General features: G+C 41.4%; 1 protein-coding gene across 1 annotated transcript in view; it reads right to left on the bottom strand.

Annotated features, from left to right (window-relative positions):
• Positions 1–2,634: 2,634 nt before the first annotated feature.
• lman2 (lectin, mannose-binding 2) overlaps positions 2,635–25,581 on the bottom strand; it is a 44,318-nt gene continuing 21,371 nt past the window's right edge. The window contains exons 4-8 of the mRNA XM_048543862.2: positions 19,232–19,311; positions 13,180–13,341; positions 9,451–9,565; positions 8,564–8,683; positions 2,635–4,456 (exon numbers count right to left, since the gene is read on the bottom strand). Of these exons, the coding sequence (XP_048399819.1) occupies positions 4,296–4,456; positions 8,564–8,683; positions 9,451–9,565; positions 13,180–13,341; positions 19,232–19,311 (638 nt within the window). The 3' untranslated portion in view covers positions 2,635–4,295. The remainder of the gene's footprint in view (positions 4,457–8,563; positions 8,684–9,450; positions 9,566–13,179; positions 13,342–19,231; positions 19,312–25,581) is intronic.

Here is a 25,581-nt window from a genome sequence, read left to right as displayed (position 1 = left end):
TGGACTGGAGGGCTTATCTTATGAAGAGAGGTTGACTGAGCTCGGTCTCTTTTCATTGGAGAAAAGGAGGAGGAGAGGGGACCTAATTGAGGTATACAAGATAATGAGAGGCATAGATAGAGTTGATAGCCAGAGACTATTTCCCAGGGCAGAAATGGCTAGCACGAGGGGTCATAGTTTCAAGCTGGTTGGTGGAAAGTATAGAGGGGATGTCAGAGGCAGGTTCTTTACGCAGAGAGTTGTGAGAGCATGGAATGCGTTGCCAGCAGCAGTTGTGGAAGCAAGGTCATTGGGGTCATTTAAGAGACTGCTGGACATGTATATGGTCACAGAAATTTGAGGGTGCATACATGAGGATCAATGGTCGGCACAACATTGTGGGCTGAAGGGCCTGTTCTGTGCTGTACTGTTCTATGTTCTATGTTCTATGTTCTCGCTTTTTTCTTTCAAGCTTTGCATTAATTTTTTTTCTCTACTTACCTTCTGCAGGAAGCTCGGTCATGGAGCCAGTGGTGGCAATAGCAGAAGCTGGGGTGCCCAGAGCAGGGAATTTGGTGGTCGACCAGGAGCTAGTGCCTGGGCAGAACTCTGGCAGTCGGTGGCATCATGGAAGTGGATGGGGACCTGGAGCACCACCACAGCAGGACTCTCGTGGCCTGTGGTGAGGTGGCTAACGAACACAGATGGCAGTCAGCAGTGACTCAGCTGCATGGAGGCAAGGGGCTCGAGAGATCGGGCCAAGTGCAGGACAGAGATCGAGCCCTTGTGGGGAAAATCCCAGTGCGCAACAACTGTGGGTGCATGGCTAAAGGAGGACTGTAACGTTGAATTTCTAACATATTTATTTATTTACTTTTTACCTAAGATTTTGTACCTAGGTACCTTGTACTTAAGACGGTGCCAATTTAAACTTTTCATTGTATTTGTTTCCCTGTGCTTCAATGTAAACCAAATTCTAATTCTGTTCCCTGCCTATTCATATACCTGCCAAGATGCCTCTTAAATGTTGCTATTGTATCCACCTCCACCTCTGGCAGCACATTCCAGGCATTTACCACACTCTGTGTAAAAAGAAAACCTGCCTCCCACATTTCTTTTAAATGATCCCCCTTTTACCTCAAAGTTATGTCCGAGTAATTGACTTTTCCATCCGAGGGAAAAAAACTGACTATCCATGCCTCAATTTTGTAAACTGTCAGGTTACCCCTCATCCTTCCATGTTCAAGTGAAAACAAATCAAGTTTTTCCAAAATCTCCTCAATAATTGTTAGTTATATTTTTGTTGAATTGTATAGTCAAGAGATCAGTGTAATGGCATCTCCTCCGGTGGTCCTTTCTTTCTCATTTACATGCTGCCTCTAAGTGACATCGCCCAACAGCATAGAGTTAGCGATGTCACCCAGCTCTGCCTCACTAACACTTGTCTTGAACCTTCCACTGCTCCTAAATTATTAGGCTTCTTGTCCAATATCCACTACTGAATGAGCAGAAATTTCCAACAATTTCATGTCAGAAGGCCAAAGTCACTGACAACAGTCCCCACCACAAACTGCATCTCACAGTCACTACTTCTATTTATTCAAGGCTGAACTAGATTGGGCGCTTATTAAGACTGACCATTTCTGCCTATGAAACATTGCCTGACTCTGTACCTGCACTAATGAAGCCCTCATTCAAGGCTTCACTCCCTCTAGATTTTACTAGACTGTTGTCTCATATTCTATTCTCTATAAACTGGAGATCATGCAAAACTCTGCTGTCCTTGTCCTAACTCAGACCAAGTCCTGTGCATCCTTCACCCTGTGCTTGCTCACGTACATTCTGTTCTGGTTAAGCAGCACTTCTATTAAAAAAAACTATCAGGTTCAAATTCCTCTGTGGGCTCATCCCTTCCACATGTCTATAATCTCCTCCAGTCCCTACAACACTCCTGGATATGTATTCCTCCAATTATGGCATCTTGAACATCTCTGATTTTAATTGAATCTTCATTGCTTAGCATGTCTTCAGCATTCAAGGTCCTAAGTTCTAGAACCGTCTCCCTGGATCTCTGTCTCTCTATATTTCAGGATATAGATTAAAATCTATCTTTTAGATCATATTTTCGGTCATCTCACCTAATGTTGCACGACTAAGAGTCAATTCTGGTTCATAACAATAACAAGTTTCACGAGGTGCGGAGTCTAAAGCTGAAGAGCTTCCATTTCCCAAACGAAACATCAGCATAACACCCAATCCATCTATAAATTAATTTCAGTTGAGCTGTTTCAAAGTGCTCTACTAATATAGTGCAAAATTTTCCATTTGCTCTGTCTTGATTCAGATTACAGCAATCTGTCCCTCAGCCCTGCAGAGTGAGCGAAAATAGCAAGTGCCATCGGACTAAGTTTGGAGGAATCTTAGCCTCCAGGACCATGGATTTGCTCACCAGAACTGGTACACAGCAATCGGGAACAGGAACCCTGGCTGTGTACCCATTTAGCATGTAAGTTTCATTTGAAGGGTTAGGATAACAGACAAGTGCCTCATGCCTCCTGATCTCTTCCATCCTTCATGCTCTCAAAAGATCAGTTTATACATTTGGGATGTAGCTTTGTGATGAAAAGGAGGAAACATGAAAAGCACCAGACAAAAGGCTGTTATCGCTGTTTATTTCTATCAGTACCCACACAAAGTTGTTCCTTACATTTCAGTTTACATTATTGTAATTATGTCACATGAATACAACTTGTGTCCTCCCCCAATGATGGTAAACATTTTCAGATCCCATTCTCTAGAACCTTCTATCCACAGTCCAATTAGGAAAAACAATTGTGAACCACCTACCACTGAAGGAGCCATCGGCTTAAATGTAGAGGCCATAGAATAGTGCAAATTAAGAACACTTAATAGTTCTTTAAAAGCTGACCCAGTCACTGATGGCTGTTAACAAACAAATAAAGCAGCGTGTATAGATCCATAAAAGAGTATCATTTTATATCCTTTGAATGTAGTTTTGTGATGAATTAGGCTCCACATTTTCTTTTGGAACTGAGGAGATAGACCAAGGCCCATAGTGCACAGCCTCACACTGAGGCTAAAAAGAGATGAGGTAAATCAGGAAGCGGTGGTTAAGTGATGCCAGCTTAGGTTTTAAAGCCTAGCAATCATTTGGATGATGGCAGGAAGAGAGAAGTTCTACAGTTTTGAGGTCCTGGGCAAGGCAAGTTTAGGAGCTGATATGATGAGCTTCAATTAGAAGACAGCAATAAAGGGGAATGCTGGACAGAACAACAGACAAAACTTTAATCCTCCAGCTTTTTATTTAGAGAATCATTGACCAAAATAAATCAGAGGGGAAGTGGTGGGGTGGGGTGGGGTGGGGGGGATTGAGACCGAGCAAAAAAAACAAAGGAGATAGAGAAAAAGGGAGAGAGTGAGAAGAAAGAAAAAATAGGATATATTCAAGAACTATGCTGCAGCCGCATGCATATCTCTCTCAACTATGCCAGCAAATGTGCTCACAAGAGTATCAAAATCAGGAAAAAAAAACTGCTGCAGCATCTAAAACCACAGTCTCAGGCCCACGCATTTAGCATCCTGCAGAATGACACACGTGGTTCACAAGTGCTGTCACAAAACAAGAGGCATCCTGCTTTCAATAGGCAAATAAAGTTAACTGAAGCGAGATGTAGAATGAATTTAAGCAAAGGTTAAAAACAAGTCGAACAAACTGCATTAGCTGTCCTCCAAAGACTAGGTGCAGTTTATAGGCAGAGAAAGAGAAACTTACATAGACAGCAGAGAGAAAGAGGCAGACTGAGAAAGAATGTGAACAATAAACGCTTAGAGAGAAACATGGTGCCATTGAAACATCCAACCACACAATATGAATGAAAACTGCATATGCTTGCAGTGTGGCTCAAACTACTAAATCACACTGAAGCCTGTGGCATTTGCAAACTGAAAGGTTTCCGTAGATAGAAGATCCAATTCAAACAGGTTCGAAATCTTTAGTAAAAAGAACAGTTTCAAAATAACAAATTCATATGCATTTTCAACAAATATGTCGGTTTAAAAAAAGGAAGCATGGCCCCTGTGTGGTACCAAGTGACAGGGGCAGGTAGCTGTGTGATATCCACTCACTCCCCTCTCTATTCATCGTCATCACCAGCCCCCAGATCATCTCATAGAAATATATGAAAATAGTTGTGATCTCTGTTCTCCCATCCGGATATAAACACCTCATGTTGTACAAACCATCTTGTAGAAAAAGAAAGCTTCACATTGTAAAGGCCTGATTGGACAGTTTCCACTCAGTAAAACCGCTTATTGCGCTCTTGGCGTTTCTGGAAGACCACAGCGCCCACCATACCACACACAACGATCCCAAGCAATGCGCAAAGGAGGAGCAGGAAGATCTTCCAGCCTGTCATTGGCCCGCTCCGAAAATTTCCCGTTGGATCGTCGATGTTGTCTGCGAGACAAAGGAAAGGCAAAAAGATTTTAGCTATACCTTTCAAGGCAGAAGTATGTTCACAGAGGTCTGATCAGACAATAATGGACACATTGCGGAAGGAGGAGATATTGTAGTGGTGGAACAGGTTACCCGTTTTCTGTATTTTGAATGGATGAGCCTCAACAAGATGCAGGAGGAGCAGGCAATGATCTTAGTGATGGTTGAGAACATAAACGTACCCAGTCAACATTCGAAAAATAAATAATAGTTAACTCTCTGGGTGAAGTCCTACATTCTGATGAAGGATCTCAAGATAAAATATAAGCTATCACTGAACCATGGACTGGTACCCAGGGAGGTCCAAAGTGCATTAAGTCTGTGCTGCCGCTGTTTAAGTCCCACTCTTCAGCTACTCTGACAAATCTTCCAGTTTTACGATTTGGAATATTTATTCCTTCTATTCAGAAAGCTACTTTTGAACCAACAGCTTATCAATGTTTTTGAAATTTCAATTATTCACTGAATAAAAAGATTTTCCTCACACTGTTCCTTTCACAATCAGCTTAAATCTCTTCATTTACTCTACCTAATCCTCTGCAATTTAAGCTCTTCCATAAAATCTGGACTAGTCTTCCCTGCTTCAAGGAAAACAACCAACTTCTCCAGTCTGTTCATACCATGTCATACACATGGAATCATTTTCGTAATCCTCTTATGTACCTTCCCCAATGTCTTCACATCCTTCCTAAAGTGTAGTGACCAGAATTTAATTCAACCGTCCAGCTGCGGCAAGCCAGCATTTTACTCTACCCTTTCTGAAGGAAGATCTAGGCCTGAAACATCAGCTTTCCTGCTCCTTGGCTTGCTGTGTTCATCCAGCTCTACACCTTGTTATCTCTTTTACTCTATGCCTCTATTCATAAAGCCCAAGATTCCTATATACTCATTAGCCTGTCCTGACAGGAAAGACATGGCATGTGGGCCTTTATTGCTACAGAATTGGAATACTAGAATGAAGATCTCACACAATAAGTGAACAAGGCTTTGGTCAAACCACTTCTGAAATACCGTGTATAGTTTTGGTCTCCATATAACAGTTAAAATTCACTAGACTGATCCCTGGGATGAAAGGGTAGCCCTTTAATGACAAACTGAATAAGTTGAGTCTATATTGTCCAGAGTTTAGAAAAATGAGCAGTGATCTCATTGAGACCTATGAGATTCCAAAGGGGCTTTACTGGTCGATGCTTCAAAATTCTTACCCTGCCTGAGGAATTTAGATCATGAAACACAGTCTTAGGATTTAGGGTTGAGCATTTAGGACTGAGATGAAGAGAAATTTCACTCAGAGTTGAAAGTCTTTGAAATTTCTTTACTTCAGAAAATGGTAGATGCTCCATCATTGAATATGTTTAAGGCTGGGGTAGACAGATTTTTGTTGTCTCAGGGAATCAAGTGAAATGGGGAGCAGGTGGGAAAGTGGATTTGAAATCGAAGATCAGCCACGATCACACTGAATGGTGGTGCAGGCTCAACAGGCTGTATTACTTTTGTTCTTTTGACGCTAATGACGATCGGTACACAAATATCTTAGGTGCTTCTGTTCTTGCACTCCCTTTAAAATTGAGTGCTTTGGGTTGTAACATCTCTCAAATTTCCTGCCAAAATGTACCACTTCACACACATCACTGCCCTGAATTTTACCTGCTGTGTCCTCTTGAAATCAGTTACTTTCTTTTCCAGATGTTAAGCTGACCAATCCATGGACACATTGACAGCATTTTGTGATTTCTGTATAACAATCTTATTTAGATATCACCTTTTAGTAGAGTAACATATCACAAGGTGCTTCCGAGGAGCAACTAAAGCTGACCAAAATCTTGTTCTAAGGAGTAAGCCATTAGGAGAGTGTCAAAGGAGGACACGGGAGATATTAGGGAGAATCAGGATCTGGCCAGCTGATGGCATGACTGCAGTGACGGGAATAAGCAAGAGGCCAAACTGGATGGATGCAGATATGTCAGAGGGCTGTGGGATAATACATAGCTATGGATGGGCATGGAGAGATTTCAACATAAGTATAAGAATTTTAAATCAGAAATGTTGTTTGATGGAAAGCCAATGTAGGCCAATGGGCAGAGCTGCAGGGTGAACAGGACTTGGTGCAAATTAGGGTGAGAGCAGTAATTTTGTAAGAGATGTAAAGATAGAAAGCTGGCAAGGCAACATTAGTACAATTCAGTTTGGAGACAGCAAAGACATGGATAAGGATCTCAGCAGATGACGAGGAATTGAGCCAGCGGATTTAAGGTCTCTTCATGCCTGACCTGGCATTTTAACTTCATGTTCATTGCAAGTTATTCTTGAGGTCAATTCAAATCTCCAGGTTGCAAAGCTTATATCAGCTTCAAACAGTAAATGGAAAGCAAGGTAGAGCCAGTGGTGTCGACTTTGATCCCCACAATATTACACAGGAGAAAATTTCTGTACATCCAGGATATCAATCAGCATAAATCAGGCAGTAAAGGTATTGAGAAAGGTGGTGATGAGGTAGAGCTCTGTGTTCAAGTGTACATGTCAAATCCCACATGACACTCTCAAACAATGTCACCGCGGGACAGCACTGAATGAGCATTAGGAATCGACCTATGATACATTGTTGGAAGACTAAAGGTAATGTTGCAGGAAGAGGAATAACTGAAGTAGGCCCTCTGGGATTAGAGGACAGTCCCACCCAGCTGGAAAATGGAATAATATGGTGAGTCGATTGTGTAACACTGCAGCCAAGTCAAAAAGTTTGAGGACAACAGCATGTCATTTATCTTCAATAATTCATATTTCAATGCTCAGACATGACTTAATTCTCCCAGGTGACTCTTAACATCTTAAAAAAAGGGTGGAAATAGATCATTTCCTCAGCAGGAATGTGATCTCAGTTCAGCTATAAATGAAACAAACCACATAAGGTATGATGAGGAGATAAAATGTATGATTATCGATTATCGAGAAAGCAGGACTCAACGTTGTACTTCAATATCATTCTGTTTCACTTTAGAGCGCAGGAGATGAACAACTGAGGGTAGTCAAAGGAAACTAGTGACATTTTGCAAATATCCAAGTGCCAACTTTAAAATTTCCACCTTGGTCAGGTGCTAAGCCTGTTAAGCAGCAGACAATGCTATTTGTGACTGGATAATGCCTGATCAGTCAGTAGGAGCCAATTCCAAAGTGTAAGGGAAGGAGTGGCTGGAGGGAGTGGATGAAAGGAATATCCATCAACACATGGAGAAGCTAATCCTTCATTATGGTGCCACAAATTCCAGACGATCAGTCAGTCAGCAAATGAGAGACAGAAGTCAATACCAAATGTGTCTCCAAACTATGAGTGGCAAGAGCTGTGGTGACTGGCAGCTGATGATGGTTTCCCAACTACTTCTTCCTTAAGAATGAGAAATGTTCATCTCTTGATCCTACTCCAGCCTCAACCATGTTTTTGTAAAAGTTTTAGCAATACCACTGTCCAACTCACCTTTGAACCATGGTTTGCCACTTATATTCTCAATACTTCTGGCATTCATATATTCAGCTGTTTGTTTGGTGACTCTGCTCATTTTACTTTGTCCTCCATTTGAGCTACTCCCCTCTCATCTTTTGATTCAGGTTTTGTCTGTTTTGCTTTCCATTCTATCAGCTTTCTTTAAAGAAATTCCCATCCGTTTAAAAATCTAGGAAATGCACATATATAATCATGTACTTGGGTATTTTTGATTTACCTCTCCTGTTACTTCTCAGTTTCTGGTGTCCAAATACCATACACTATCAACTTTTCAACTTCAGAGGGGTCTGCATTAAATTTAACAGGACCGGAGGGAAACCCTTGGTTCATTATCATAAGAATTTTCTTTCTGTGGCAGCAACTTTAAGTCTGGTGGCAACTGCAAAGGTATCCAACTGACTAGCTAATTTGTTAAAGCAACATAAGGACGTATACAGGGGAAGCCAGTTAAGATAACCTATGACCTGATTATATACTGTAAAAGTAGCAGAAGCCAGTTCTCCTTTCACCCTGTTATCTTTGCCTCTCTACCCCGTTCTCTTGAAAAAAAGAAAACTAGCAAAGCAAACCTTTAGGAGATTTCAAGAAGCTGACGCTGGGCTCAATTTTTGTCCAGTCAACGTTTTCATCCTCTGGTGAGTGTTCCACTGTCAGCTGGTAAAGTTTCATGGAGATGACATCATGGTTGTCTGAAAGGGAATAAACAGTTCAACACAAAATTGGTTCAAACTACCTGCTCAATCTTCTGAGTGTAAGGAGGTCTGAATTAACTGGACAAGGAACATGCAGCACAGGTAAAAGGACGAAGTGAGGAGAAGAGCAAGAGAAATTGGAACAAATGGAATGAGGGGCTTCATAGGCTGGAACACAGCAGGAGCAGGCAGGACAAGGGCAACAAGAGAGATGGAGGGAGCACAGAAAGTGGGGCAGAGAGAAAGAGTGGTAAGTGAAGGCAGTGAGGAAGTAAGTTGGGATGGAGTTAACAGTAACAATTCATATAAATTATATTATTCTTTTAGCCCAATTTAGTATTTTTGAGATGTAATCACTGTTGTAGAAAATATGTCAGTCAATCTGTATACAGTAAACACCCCTGGTGAGATAAATGGCCAGGGAATCTATTGCTTAAGAGATAAATATGGGTCTTCACTGGATAAACTGTCCTGCTTGTCTTCAAAATAGTCCCATGAGATTTTTTGCATCTCCCTGAGAGGGCAACAGGGCCTCCGTTTAATATCTTACTGAGAAATGGCACCTCCAACAAAGCTAAGCTTCCTCAATACTGGGCTGGATTACGAGGCAAGATCTGACGTTCAAGTCCCCGGAGGGGGATCTGACGTTCAAGTCCCCGGAGGGGGATTTGAACCCACAGTTTACTGACTTGGAGGTGAAAGTGAAACTGAGCAAGCAAAGCACGGGGCAGCAAGGTTAGAAAATCAGGGATGTTCTGTCCTACCTGACAGATCTCCCGTGGCTGCAGATGCACCAAAGAAATAACCAGTGGGCAGTCTGACCCCACTGATATCGATGCACTCTTTCCACTCATTCTTGTCTTCAACATCTGTCATCACCTGACAAAACAAGCAACAAATAGATATTACCGATGAAATTTCAACTATAATCCTCCATAATACAAGAACAGAATGTTAATTACAGTTGAGTTTTTAACTTAGTACCACAGGCTCCACAGACACTTTACATCTTTTACTTTATTTCAAGGCTAACCACCTTCTCCTCAGGCTCCTTTTACACACAACTTCCGGAGAGTTGCTGTGTTCTGCCATAAAGCATAAAGGCACAGTAGTGCAGTCAAAAGAACTGGCTCCTCCTGCTGTGCTCATTATATTTGGGTGGCTGCCAAACCAACAACTCCTTCTCCACTTGGGCACAGGTCCTAGCCACAAAGTTTCTGGATGCTCCTTCTACAGGATAAAGCTGATGCAAAGGGAAGTCCCAAGATTCTGAGGGAAGACACACACAGGATGCAAGAAATAAACAGTTGGATTTACTGTCTTAGCAGAACAGCACAACTGGCTCAATGGGCTGAATCGTCTTGTACATCAATGTACTGAAAGCAACAACTATAGAAGAGTATTTCAATCACGCTGGGTACTGTCCTTTGCAATGTAAATACATTCCAGCAGGTATTACTAATGGTGCTCAGGTTGGGTGGAAAAGCCTGATTAACCGTTTCTCCATTTGCTAAATCTAGGACACGGTGGTTAATTGTCGTGTCCATTCCTAACTACAGTTGACTAACCCTACAAGTTAGAATTCTGAACCAGAATGTGACATTCAGCCCCTGGAGCACAGACTGAATCTCAATCCAAATGGAAACAGTCTATTTTATATGGCTTAATACACTACAGTGCTTAATACAATACACAAGCTAGCACCTTTGCTTCACACTGGGCATGTTGCTTCATGCATTCATGTAGAATCTACTCTGTCAGCCTTAACTCAGTGGGAGCACAATCTTCCCTCAAGTCCAAGTATGCTCATGCCCCACTCCAAAAACCCAAGTGTGTAATCTAAGCAAATGCTCCATTTCATGATGATGCACTGTATTGTAGGAGATGCCATCTTTGATTAAGGTTTACAGTCAGCCCTTGCTTGCCTTTCCAATGGATGACAGATTCCACAGCACAGGATTGTTTTCCAGTGTCTTGATTAATATCTATACCTCAATTAAATCTATGAAACAGGTTATCTAGCCATTAGGGAAATGCTACTTGTGGGAGCTTGATACTCATTTTTCATATATTGAAAGCAATTGCTAAGCTGACAGGATTACAGACCCTAAATTTTACAGATGTGGGATAAATGGACAGAAATTTTTAAGGAGCTTTCGCCACACAATACAGCCCACAACAAGCATTAAAAGAGTCACAAAGGCTTTTCACCACTGAGCCAGCTCTGCTGTCTTGCTAAGAGGAAACTCAACATTTATTTCCTGCATCCCCTGCGAGTCTTCTCTCAATCTTGTGGTTTTCCTTTGCAGCAGCTGCATGCTGTAGGAGGGGCACCAAGGGACTTTGTGGCCAGGAAGTGTACACAGGTGGATCCAGAGAAGGAGTTATTAGTTTGGAAGTCACCCATTCATGGTGAGCATGAGGGGGAGGAGCCAATTCTGTTGACTGCACCACTGCGCCTTTACATTGTACGGCATAATCTAGCAAATCTACAGTTGAGTGTAAAAGGACGAAGAGAAGCATATGGTTAGCAAGAAACCAAGGAGAGGGGAGGAGAAACAAATCAAGACAATTACCATTGCAGTACTAAACTACCAAAATTAAACCTTGGGACAAGGTTTACACAGCTGCTGGTCAGAGAGTAAGTATTTGGTACCAGGAGCAGAGTTTACTCAGCCCAATGTCAGTGAACTGGTGCCAAATGTCACAATGCCAGCAGCAGTTTCTCACAACACAAACTGCCAATCTCAAAAGATTACAAGGGAAGCGCCACAGAGCAGGAAGGAAGGAAGGAGACACTCCTCAGAAAACAAATTCAAAAGATCACTGTCTGCCCAGCACTCCCCTCAAACCCAATCAAATTCACTCCCACTGTTTTGAATAGAATATTCAGATGTCACCTCAGCTGAGTTTGTAGGTATGATGCAAGGTGAAAACTTCTTTCTGGGACAAATTTCTCATTCAGTTTAAATGCACAATCTTTATCAAATGATCTCAACTACTCACAACTAAAAGAGAACTTTTTGTCATTTGGGTCAGTTGATCATCTTTGGAATTGGCAATAGGGGATGAAGAGACAGTTTACAATTTTCATTTGCTTGTACTATCCAGTGATCCTCGCTTGGGAATAAACACACACCTGCTGGATATGAGCAATATCTAGATCTATAATGCTAGTTTTTTCTTTGCTCTCCTTGCCCCAAATATCAAATATCCTGCAGAGATCATCTGACTAGACTCATAGCAACAGTCATTTGAAGAAAGTACTAGAGATTTTGCCAAAGAATCTTCCGTCAGGATGACTCAGTTTGTTTGAGTATTGATTCTAGGAGGTAGTGAGTTAACTCTTGGCACAAACAGGAGCCTGGGATCCAAATGCACTAAACAACTCAATCCAAAGCAAAATACTGCGAATACTGGAAGATCTGAAACAAAAACAAGAAGTGCTGAAGGAACTCAGATCTGGCAACATCTGTAGAGAGAAAGAGAAACAGAGTTAGCATTAGGGATGTAAGAGAAATGGAGAACGGGAGTCATACGCAGCTATGGACCTCAATATTGGGTCCTAGAGGCTGCAAAGTACCAAAGTGGAAAATGAGGTATTGTTCCTCCAAGCTTCTGTTGAGCTTTACTGGAACACTGTAACAAGCCCAGAATGGAAGTGTTAGCATGGGAGCAAGGCGATTTATTGAAATGGCAAAGCAACCAATATATCATTCCTACGGACAGAATGGATGTGTTCTGCAAAACAGTCACTCAATCTTTGTTTGGTTAATGCAAAGGAAATCACATTGCATTCAATTGTTGTATGAAGACAGCTGAAAGAAGTACAAGTAAAACTTTGCTTCACCTGAAAGGTGTGTTTGGGGCCATGGACAATGAGAAGGGAGGTGGTGAGTGGGCAAGTGGTACACCTTTTACAATTGCTTGGAAATTGTGGGGTGGGAGTGAATGGTGTTAGCAGCGATCGAGGAATGGACTCTGAAAATTAATTTACAAAGAGAATACGAAGAGATTTACTGGAATGATAGCTGGGATGAGGAACCTTAGTTACATGGAGAGATTACAGTTCAGACCGTTCTCCGTAAAGCAGAGATGGTTAAGGGGAAATTTAAAAAGTTGCTCAAAATGAAGGATTTCAATGCAGCAAATCGGGAGAGACTGCTTTCACCATCGTTCACAAATTTTAAATAATTGACAACAGGAGAATGAGATCATCAGAAGAACTTTTATCTTAATGCAGAGAGTTATGTATGGGATGCACTGAAAGGTTAAGGAGAGAAAATCTGATAATTTTCAGAAATGCACTGGATATATAGTTGTAAATGAGAAATTTGTGGGCAGTGGGGTGAGGGACTGGGATTGGATAGCTCTTTCAAAAACCTAGCATGGCATGGGGCCAAATGGCCTCATACTGTATTGCATTATTGTACAGTGCAGGGGCAATCACCTTATTTGCAGTAAAATTCTCAGTTCTGCAGTCTGTCACTTACCGTTAACCTGCCCCTAGAGTAGCGAATTGCCAAATACGTGTCGTGATCTACATTCCGGAGTTCTGCAGGGCATCCGGAAAGCTCAGAGCTGCGACCATCTTTGCTGTGGTCATAGGGAAGCGTTCCATTGTTGACCATTGCGGAGACATACGGAAACACCCGCTGCAGAGAAAGTGTCAGGAGATTTAAAGCAAACATCCACTTGTGTCTAAATAGTATTGTCAATGTAATCAAATGTCCCAAGTTATATCGCAGGGGCAATGGCAGCCAAAATTTGACACTGAGCTAAATGAGATGATGTTAGGACAGTGACAAAAGGGCTGGTAGGTTTCAAGAAGACTCTTACGAGGAGAGGGGAGAGAGTACACAAAGGGAGAGAGAAGAAATAAGAAGAAGAGGAGAAATAGATGAGAGTAAGAAGAGAGAGAGAGAGAGAAAAGAAATAGAAGGGTAAGTGAAATAGGTGACCAGAAATGAAAGACTCTTAGAGGAGAGGAAAGAGAGTGCACAAAAAGAGAAGAGGAAAAGAAGAGATGAACATAAGTGGGACAGGACAGAGAAAGGGAAGAGAAAAAAGAAGAGAGAAAGGTTTAAGGATAGAATTCCAAAGCTGAGCCAGTGGAAGGCGCAGTCACCAATGGGAGTGCTGCTGGACTTGTTACAACTAGGTGAGGAGGGTAAATCAGCTCTCTTCTTTTCAAGTGTCTGCGTGAGTCAATATTTTCTAAACATTTCAATCAAATATTTTCCTTTCAGCATGCACCTGTATCAATTAAATTAATACCAGTCAAAATCAAGCAGCTCATTATAAGGGGTTTCTTGAATAAAGGAAAGATGGATTTTATTATGACAAACCCCAAATAAAATCACAAAATGTGACATGAAATATAGAAATATAGGTATAAGTTCAAAAAAGGGAAGAATGGCATGTACAAAGTAAAAATAAAGAACAGGCCATTAAAACTTTTTCGAATCTTTTGAGTTGAGAAAGTTGAACTCAAGACTAACGTCATTTTGTTGATGTCTCACATCCTGGAGCATCAGCAAAATTTGCAGAATCCCCGAGTAAATGGATTCTCCAATTTGCTTTTTCACTAAGTGCTAGCTTCCCTGCAGTTGAGGAGGCAAGAGAAATTGAGAATAAGCCTTCTATATTTTGTTTCTACAAAATCAATTTTCAGTCTATGTCCCAAAGATGTATTCCTTAAATAAAAACAGAAATTGCTGGAGAAGCTCAACAGGTCTGGCAGCAACTGAGAAGAGAAATCAGAGTTAACGTAAGACAAAGTGTGAAGCTGGCCAAGCAGCATCTCAGGAGCACAAAAACTGACGTTTCGGACCTCGACCCTTCATCAGAGAGGGGGATGGGGAGAGGGTTCTGGAATGAATAGGGAGAGAGGAGGAGGCGGACCGAAGATGGAGAGAAAAGAAGATAGGTGGAGAGGAGAGTATAGATGGGGAGGTAGGGAGGGAAGACGGACAGGTCAAGAAGGCGGGATGAGGTTAGTAGGTAGGAAATGGAGGTGCGGCTTGAGGTGGGAGGAGGGGATAGGTGAGAGGAAGAACAGGTTAGGGAGGTGGGGACAAGCTGGGCTGGTTTTGGGATGCAGTGGAGGGGGGCGGAGGGGACGAGCTGGGCTGGTTTTGGGATGCAGTGGGGGGAAGGGGAGATTTTGAAGCTGGTGAAGTCCACATTGATAACATTGGGCTGCAGGCTTCCCAAGCGGAATAGAGTTGCTTGGATTCTCCAGCATCTGCAGTTCCTATTATCTCTGATCACAATCAGAGATAACGTGTTGGGTCCGATGACCCTTCCTCAGAACTGATCTGACCCGACATATTAATTTTGATTTCTCTTCACGGATGCTGCCAGACCTGCTGAGCTTCTCCAGCAATTTCTGTTTATGTTTCTGATTGACAGCATTTGCAGTTCTTTCAGTTTTTATTATGTTTCCTTAAATACGGCTTACTAGTGTATTCCCATATCTGGAGTCATTGTTTATGGTTAGGATCCTGAATTAAGAATGAGAAATTTAAAGTTAAAGTAATCCCATACCAAAAGCCAAAAATGGTCAATGAACACAGGTCAGACAGATGAAGAGGACTTAATCTGACTTAGGATGTGAACACCAGAGTTTGGATAAGTTCATATTTATGGAGGGTGGAAAACATGAGGCCACAGAGCAGTTAAAAACAATCCAGAGTTAACTTTGGGCTCATGCCCAAAACAAACATCAGCACCTCAACTAGCAAAACACTGGTCTTAAAAAATTAAGGATTTGGTAAACAGGCTGGGGATCTTTCAATAGATAAAAGAATACTGTGAAGTGCACTAATAGAAGTCTTTAAGATTATGAGAGTTTGATAGGATAGACCCAGAGAAAATATTTCCACATGGGAGTGCCCTAATCAAGTGCCACAATACAAAGGTAATGGGAACTGCAGATGCTGGAGAATTCAAGATAACAAAGTGTGAAGCTGGATGAACGTAGCAGGCCAAGCAGCATCTTAGGAGCTCTCTGAAGAAGGGTCTAGGCCCAAAATGTCAGCTTTTGTGCTCCTAAAATGCTGCTTGGCCTGCTGTATTCATCCAGCTTCACACTTCGTTATCTAACCACAATACAAAGGGGTTTGTCACAAGTTAATCCAATACCAAATTCAGGAGAAAAGTCTTCACCCAAAAACAAATTACAATTTAGCAATGGCTACTATTTAGAGTGACTAAAGCAAACAGTACAGAATCATTTAAGTGGAATGCCAGGTAAAGGTGGAAGAAAAGGAAGGATATACTAATGCGGTTAGAGGAAAAATGATGGAAAGCAGGGGTTTCAAGTGGGAATCTGCCACAAAATTTTAAAGCTATCATCCAAAAATAGCCAAAGGCTATGTCGAACCAAAAATAGATGAGATAATAGATCAAGCCCTTCAAGTCAAGTGGTAACTGGGATATGTCATTAATCAAGTAATGCCCTCCAGTAAGATTAAATCTCAGTTGTCGTCTGAGGGGGCAGGAGAGTGACATATTGGCTCAAAGCTTCATTGTTTTCCCATCACATGAAAAGGTGCGCTAAATATATCGCAACCATGCTGTCCCAATGTTTGGATTGCATTTCCAATTATTCTTTTGTTCCATACCTTAGAAATGAATTCATCCTGCCTAGCTCTTATTTATTTTCAAAAGCATCTCAATAATTTTTGGAAACCCCAAGAAATTATTGTGCCAAACAGCACATTCTAGCAATTGTATTGTGAGAGTGTGACGTTGTTCCTGGATAAAACTAACTTGTTTACTGATACATTTTTGAATGAATTAAGGGTCAATCCCATGGGATTGCAATCACATATTAACATATCTGTAAGCCTGCCAGGCCTTTGATTTGCTTTGACCAGATGAGAAAGGGTCATCAGTCTCCTTAGTTGGTTACAACAAAGATCTCTTTTTAGCATGTAGCAGTCACTTTCTCTAATTAAAATGTAATTATCTTTTTTGATCAACTGTAACGTGCTAAAATCGAGGTTTTCTTCATCCATTTTAACAAAACACAAGTTTATTACCTGTTAAAACCAAGCACAATAGCAAAGACATGAAATCTAGCAGATGGCCTTCAGACACATGTGCAATATGATTTATGCATGCACATATGCACACACACATTAAAAAGGTTTGGTCCAGAGCAAAAAGTTTGAAACAAAATTTGTTTCATGTTCTTTTGAGCGTCCTGGAGGCATAAAGTTTTAACCTGAGACCATGGCTGGTTAGTTGATTTCTGAGCCCCTCAACAGCAGAAAATGCTGCAGTTATAAATTCTCAATTCCAGCTGTCAGAATGATCTCCCTGCTGTTTATGCTGGCTGCCACACAGTTGAGAATCAAGACTGTTGCAAGGCTTTTGTGTGACTATATCCAAGTCAAGTACGAAGTTACCATTCCTGGTACATAAAACCATTTACTTATACAGCACAGGATGTCATTCAATTTATTGTGTTTGTCCTGGATATCTTAGGATAAAATGAATAAATCAGGACATTGCCAGGATTTGTGGGAGAAACTGCACCCAGATCATTGAAATAATATTGACCAGAATTTGGTACCTATTATAAATGAATGAACTAATTTTCTAAACAAAAGACAATTCCCTGATAGTATATCATCAAACTTAAACCCTCCAGCCAAACCTTCCCTCATCAATGTCACGTGTCTCTAAGCATGGAGGGGGTAAAAATAGAACATCTAAACTGATAGTGTGGAATATTCTGCATGTTACAGTACCAAAGTTATCGCTACCCATTCTGTCATGTTGCTATAAGATATAGATTACTGAGTTTCAAATTCCAATGTCCAGTTTAATAAGGGGAATTTCATAGACTAAAATGTTGTTTTGGGCCCAAAACTACTGAATTAAAATGGCTACTAGCAGTACCTAGCTACACAGACTGGTCCAGTTTAATGAAAGCAATGTGGATTGGAAAAGAAATAGCGAAGTTGAAATCAACATTTTTTTCCCAAAAGCAGCAAAACTACACAATCAAATCCCCAACAGCCCTGGTTTGATTCCTAATTGGATTTACACTGATTTGAGAATGTTCACACCTTAAAGATGAAACATCAATCAACAAGCAGAAAAGCACAACCCTTGTAAACACAGAATACCAAAGCAAGCAAATATATCAAGGAGCTGCTTTCACAGAGCAACTGGTAAAAAGACAGCTGGAGTTGAGAATTTATAACTGCAACATTTTCTGCTGTTGAGGGGCTCAGAAATCAACTAACCAACCATGGTCTCAGGTTAAAACTTTATACGTCCAGGACACTCAAAAGAATGTGAAACAAATTTTGTTTTAAACTTTTTACTCTGGATCAAACCTCTTTAATGTGTATGCATATGTGCATGCATAAATCAGATTGCACATGTGTCTGAAGGCCATATGTTAGATTTCATGTCTTGACTATTGTGCTTGGTTTTAACAGATAATAAGCTTGTGTTTTGTTAAAATGGATGAAGAAAACCTCGATTTTTGCACTTTACAGTTGAAAAAAAAAACTAAGGAGACTGATGACCCTTTCTCACCAGGCCATAGCAATTCAAAGGCCTGGCAGGTTTACAGATATATAAATATATGTGATTCCAATCCCATGGGATTGACCCTTAATTCATTCAAAAATGTATCAGTAAACAAATTAGCTGAGGAAAAAGAAACCACTAAGAGGTCCATGAATAAGAGTTACCACATAAAGATTATTCTACCTGAATGACACAATGCTTAATTCCAGCAGGCCATCTCTAGATTTCACGAATATTACATTTCTCCAGGAGGTGTCTGCTAGCAGTTGAGGAACTGGTGAATGATATCCCTGCTGTTTACGCTGACTGCCACACAGTTGAGAATCAAGACTGTGGCAAGCCTTTTGTGTGATTATATCCAGGTCAAGTACGAATTTACCATTCCTGGTTCATAAGACCATTTAACTTATACAGCACAGGAGGTCATTCAATTTATTGTGTTTGTCCTTACTTCTTAATGGATTCCCTTGCTTCTCTTCCCATAGGTCTGTAAGTTTCCTTTCTAAGAAAATATTCAATTTCCTTTTGAAAAACATTATTAAACATTCTTCCACCATCCTTTCAATCAGTGCATCCTGGGTCATCAAAACTCATGACCATTAAAAAATCTCTTCTTCTTCCCTCTGGTTTACTTGTCAACTACTACAAAGCTGTCTCCTCCAGTTATTGATATTTCTGCCACTAGAAACAGTTTCCACTTGCTCAATCAAATATTTACTATTTTGAATGCTCCTATTACTTTCTCTGTTCTAAGGAGAACAACTTCTTTAGTCTACCAAAATTGTGAAGTTCCCCATCACTTTGCCCAAAAGCCTGAAGATTCTTTCTAAAGTGTCCTGCCGATGAGGTGTCCATGATTAGACACAACATTCCAGCTGAGGCCTAACGAATGGTTTATAAAGGTTTTCTATAACTATTGTGAATATAAGAGAACATGAATAACGAGCAGGTCATAGTATAAGTCAAGTTAGGATATCAACTGGCACTCACATCAGCACTCTCATCATTGGGGTACGTGTCAATGAACAGCCCTAAACCATGAAATTTATCTTTGCTTCCAAACACGGTGCCTGCAAATGAAAGATAACAGAAGAACATTAGTTACACACCTTTTACCACATATGCCTTTATGATGGCTGTCTATAAGCTAAGATAATATGGTGGGAAGCTGGATGAACACAGCAGGCCATGCAGAATCAGAGGAGCAGGGAAGTTTGACGTTTCGGGTCAGGGCCCTTCTTCAGAAAAGGGGGAGGGGAAGGGGATTCTGAAACGAATAGGGAGATGGGGGAGGCAGATAGAAGATCGGTAAAGGATAAGATAGGGTGAGAGGAGACAGACAGGTAAAAGAGGCAGGGATAGGGAGGACGGACAGATCAGTGGGCAGGAGATGGGGGTAGGGCTTGAGGTGGGAGGAATGGTTAGGGAGGCGGGGGAATTAACTGGGCTGGTTTTGGGATGTGGTTGGGGAAGGGGAGATTTTGAAGGTTGTGAAGTCCACATTGATACCCTTGGGCTGCAGGGTTCCCAAGCGAAATAGGAGATGCTGTTCCTACATCTTTCTGGTGGCGTCATTATGGCAATGCCGGAGGCCGAGGATGGACATGTCATCCAAGGAATTCGGGGGGGTTGAAATTGTTTGCGACTGGAGGTGCAGTTGTTTGTTGTGAACTGATGTTCTCAGCTATACTTGTTCCAAAACAGTTTGTCCCTTGGTTTTAACTGCACCTTGCAGGACAGAAAGAGGGGGAGCAAATGCGTGTGAGAGAGAGAGAGAGAGAGAGAGAGGGAGAGAGGGAGAGAGGGAGGGAGGGAGGGAGGGAGCGAGAGAGGGGGGGAGGGAGGGAGGGAGGGAATGAGAACGAATGGAAGTCACTTTCTTCATGCACAAGTCAACACGCAACAGAATGAGCGACTGAATTCACACATAAGGTTCCTCACCTTGACTATTAATTTGATTTGTTCTCATAGCAGGGAGGATTTATACAAAAATTAGTTTACATAGCGATGTCACAGCAGCCTAGGCAGTCAAGTGACTCAAGGGCACTCTGACCAGACCCAGAAAATGAACAAAACAGCAGCTGAGGATCATTTAAAAACGGACTAAGTGGCTTCCCAGAGCTCAGTGAAGAACAGCTGGAACCAAGCACCTGCCTTTGTGAAGCAAGGAAAATAATCAACATTGTTTCTGTTCTCCATTACTGTCTGCAGTGACTGCCCACTTAAAACTACTGTGAGTGCAAGACCAGTGATCATATTAGGCTGACAAATCTTTTTCTTAGCTTAGCACAGAAAATAGGCAAAACTAATTGACAAAATCTGAAAAGGCCACATATTAACTCTATCCTGTTTACTTGGGCACCGTAAATATTTTGAGAAAGTGTAAGTGTGGGTAGCAAAGTGATTGAACTAATCAAAACAAACAACAGGAATAGATTCAGTAATATTATTTTTTAATGTGGCAATTTTACTGATAAATAATTGGAAGGCTGATTTAATTTCTTGCTTTAGTCAACCCTGCCATGTTAATCATTTCTCTTTTTTATTCATTCAGGAATATGGACAATGCTGGCAGGGCTAGCATTTAATGTCTACTCTGAACTGCTGTTGAGAAGATGGTGGTGAGCTGCTTTCTTGAAGCACTGCACTCCATTTGGTGTGGATAGGCCCAGAATGCTGTTAAACAATGAGTTCCAGAATTCTAAACTAGAAACACTGAAGGGATATATTTTCAAATCAGAATGGTGGCAGCTTTGAGGGGAACTTGCAGACCGTGGTGTTTCCCTTTGTCTGCTGGTCGTCTTTCTAGATAATAAGGGTTGTGGATTGTCCATTTCTATCATCCAGCTGACAGATTACTGAAGCTACTTTTTAGCCAGTTTTCTCACTTCTAATCATTTAGCCTGACTCATGAGACAACTCTCATTAGTCTGAACTCGTGTTAATTAGCTCCTTTTACATGATTTCAGCACTCAACAACTCACATTTATATTACATCTTTCATGTGTAAAAGGTTCCTATGAAGTGCTCAATTAAAACTTTAGCAAACAAAACTTGACACCAACTATCATAAATAGATGGTAAGGCACGTGGCCAAGACTTGCAAGTTAGGTTTCAAGAAGGGAAGCGATGTAGGTTGGCAAAGAGATACACATGCACAGCAGTTTAGAGAAGTAATTAGAGCTTAGGCTGTTGGTAAGTGATAAAAAGCAGCTGCTGTTGAAGGAATTAAAATTGGGAATGTCGGAGGTGTGCAGATATCTGGGATGATTTTTAGACTACAGGAGTTCAGAGATAAGGGTGGATGAATTTATGGAGTGATTTGGAAAGAAGAATGAGAATTTTAATACCAAAACATTGTTTAACCAGGAGCTTAACTATCACCAAGTAGATCGGTGAGCACAGCACTGTTGGATGAATGGTACTTGGTGTCATTTAAGACACAGAGTGTTGCGTGAACTCAAGTTTGTGAAGGGTGAAAAATGAATTGGAGGCAAGAAGTGCAGTGCAATAGTCAAATCTAGAGATACCAAATTCAGACAAAAAGGGCAGTTTACCACATAATTAAGTATTTTACTGTGGGTTAAGTGGCCCAGAACAAGGCCATGCACTAGATACTTATGTGGCTAAAAGGCAGCTTGTTGAAGTCCCCACTGGCTGTTAAAATCTGGAACGAGAGCGACGTCTCAAAGATCTCACAGCAACTCAAAATGTCTATGATTGGTGAAGTTCTGAAAATGGGAACTTTCAGTTTAAGGTTAAACTCCATTCTGGCACAAATACAAACACATTTGCCACTGTAAAGTGTGATCAGCACTGTTAATGAATAAAAATCAATAGAGAGCATTATTGTGTATGTCAAGTTAGTTTCATTAAGATGACCATTAAGAAACTATACGGACCAGCTACAGACTGAATGAAGCAGATTAGTGAGATGAACAGCACTCCAAACTATGCTGTCACCTTGCAAATGAAAGAAAGGTTTTGGTTTATCACCAAAGGAAATTAAAACATATTGTTAAACTGTACTCGGTATCAAACAATCATTCAACAAAGAAGGAAGCCATTCAGCCCTCAATGACGAGAGCGACGTCTCAAAGATCTCACAGCAACTCAAAATGTCTATGATTGGTGAAGTTCTGAAAATGGGAACTTTCAGTTTAAGGTTAAACTCCATTCTGGCACAAATACAAACACATTTGCCACTGTAAAGTGTGATCAGCACTGTTAATGAATAAAAATCAATAGAGAGCATTATTGTGTATGTCAAGTTAGTTTCATTAAGATGACCATTAAGAAACTATACGGACCAGCTACAGACTGAATGAAGCAGATTAGTGAGATGAACAGCACTCCAAACTATGCTGTCACCTTGCAAATGAAAGAAAGGTTTTGGTTTATCACCAAAGGAAATTAAAACATATTGTTAAACTGTACTCGGTATCAAACAATCATTCAACAAAGAAGGAAGCCATTCAGCCCTCAATGCCTGTGCAAGCTCTCTCAAACAGCAATCCAATTTATTTCACTGTCCAATTTATTCCACTCCCCTAATATTTCTTCATGGCCCTGTACATTTCCCCTTTTTAAGTTTTCTTTTGAAAGCTGAATCCTCTTCCAATGCTTTTTCATGGGTGCACTCCAGATCAAAATAAATTTCTCACTCTTCCCTCTTTTTACCAATGATAACAAATTTGCACCTTTTGGTTAATGACCCTTCAGCCAATTTAAAGCACTTTTCTCCCAAATGATCATAAGTCTTAAAGATTTTAAGTGCTTCCCTTTAACTCCTCTGTCCTAAGGAGTGCAAGCCAGGCTCTAAATATTTCAGCACTGGTGCTATTTGAGAAAATTTCCCTTGCACCTTCTCGAAGGGCTTGATTTTAGAACACAAAGAGTAGCTGCATGTGACACAGGGAATTTAGTACAGAAAAGTGTTAATGCATTCCAAGAATTTAGTCATCAAGCAAAGCTGTATGATGTGGGAGCTGGCTGATCCCATTGTGAATGGCAGTGACCACATCTGCAGCAAGTGTTGGTTGCTGGAAGAACTCCAGATCAGAATTAATGATCTGGAATCTGAGCTTCAAACTCTGCGGCACATCCGGGAAGGGAAAGAGTTACCTGGACACTTTGTTTCAGGAGGCAGTCACACCCGGTAGATTAAGTAATTCAAATTCAATAAGTGTTCAGGGACAACAGGGTGTGACTGTAAGTGAGGCAGGTAGGGGGATTCTGAGTTCAGGAGTGCAAGAGCCTCAGCCCTTGACCTTGTCCAACAGGTATGAGATTCTTGCACCCTGTATGGATGAGGGAAAGGGCTGTGGACAGGATGATCCAGCTGACCACGGCGCCATGGTGCAGAAGGCCTTTCAAGAGGGGGGAGCAAAAAGACAGGTAGTTGTTATAGGGGTTTCTATAATTAGGGGGACAGATAGTATCCTTTGCAAGCCGGATCAGGAGTCCTGCATGATGTGTTGCCTGCCCGGTGCCAGGATGCAGGACACCTCCGACTGGCTTGAAAGGATATTGGAGCGGGAGAGGGGGAATTCAGTTGTTGTGGTCCACGTTGGGACTAACAACATAGGCAAGGCTAGGGTAGAGGACCTGTTCAGGGCTTATCAAGCACTAGGAAAGAAATTGAAGTACAGGTCCTCAAGGGTCATAATCTCTGGGTTACTGCCTGAGCCACGTGCCAAATGGCATAGGGATAAGAAAGTTAGGGAAGTAAACACGTGGCTGAGGGATTCCATTTCATGGGGCATTGGCATCAGTTTTGGAACCGGGGGGATCTGTACCATTGGGACGTTCTCCACCTGAACCGATCTGGAACCAGTGTTCTAGCAAAAAGGATAAATAAGGTGGTCAGAAGGACTTTAAACTTCTGAGTCAGGGGGAAGAGAAAGCGACAGGGAGTATGGAGTTAAATGGAAAGATAAACAGCAGGATAGCATGTGTACAGGTGGGTTTAAGCTCGAGGCAGACTAGGAATACAGCAAAAAGGAAGGATAACTTAGGGCATCTTACAATTTCCAATATCTATAATAATAAGAAAGTTAGCATTGAGGCACTTTACCTAAATGCTCGTAGTATTCGTAACAAAGTAGATGAATTAAGAGCACAAATCATCTTGAATGATGTGGTAGGCATCACAGAGACATGGTTGCAGGGAGTTCAGGGCTGGCAGTTAAACATCCAAGGATTTACAACGTATCAAAAACATAGGGAGGTGGGCAGAGGTGGCGGGATTGCCTTGTTAGTTAAGAATGAAATTGAATCTATAACACTGAATGACGCAGGGTCGGAGGATGTGGAGTCTGTGTGGGTGGAGTTGAGGAACCACAAAGGCAAAAAAAACCATAACGTGAGTTACGTGCAGACCTCATAACAGTGATCAGGACCAGGGGCGCAAGATGCACCGGGAAATAGATAGGACATGTCAGAAAGGCAAGGTCACTGTGATCGTGCAGGACTTCAATGTTCAGGTGGACTGGGTGAATAATGTTGCCGGTGGATCCAAAGAAAGGGAATGTTTACAGGATGGCTTTTTGGAACAACTTGTGATGGTGCCCACAAGGGAGCAGGCTATTCTGGGCTTAGTGCTATGTAATGAGCCAGACTTTATAAAAGATCTTAAACTAAGGGAACACTTATGAGGCAGCAATCACAATACGGTAGAGTTCAGTCCGCAGTTTGAAAGAGAGAAGGCAAAATCGGATGTAATGGTGTTACAGTTAAATAAAGGTAATTACAGGGGCATGAGAGAGGAACTGATGAAAATCGACTGGAAGCAGAGCATAGCGGGGAAGAAAGTACAGCAACAATGACAGGAGTTTCTGGGTGTAATTGAGGACACAGTACAGAGGTTCATCCCAAAGAAAAGAAAGATTATCGGGGGGGGGGGGGGGATTAAACAGCCTTGGCTGACAAAGGAAGTCAGGAAATGTAACAAAGAAAAAGAGACAGCCTACAAAGTGGCCAAGAGCACTGGGAAATCAGAAGATTGGGAAGGGTACAAAAGTCATCAGAGGATAACAAAGGGAAATAAGGAAGGACAGGATCAAATATGAAGGTAGGCTAGCCAGTAATATTAGAAATGATAGTAAAAGTTTCTTTCAATACATAAGAAACAAACGAGGGGCAAAAGTATACATTAGGCCGCTCCAAATTGATGCTGGAAGGCTAGTGATGGGAGATAAGGAAACAGCTGAAGAACTTAATAAATACTTTGCATCAGTCTTCACAGTGGAAGACATGAGTAGTATTCTCAACAATTAAGGAGAGTCAGGGGGCAGAGTTCAGTATGGTAGGCGTTACAAAAGAGAAAGTGCTAGAAAAGC

This window comes from Stegostoma tigrinum, chromosome 13 (assembly GCF_030684315.1).
Source record: "Stegostoma tigrinum isolate sSteTig4 chromosome 13, sSteTig4.hap1, whole genome shotgun sequence".
Taxonomy (NCBI): Eukaryota; Metazoa; Chordata; class Chondrichthyes; order Orectolobiformes; family Stegostomatidae; genus Stegostoma; species Stegostoma tigrinum.
Note: the sequence above shows the minus strand (reverse complement) of the source record. Positions and strands in the feature narration are given on the sequence as shown.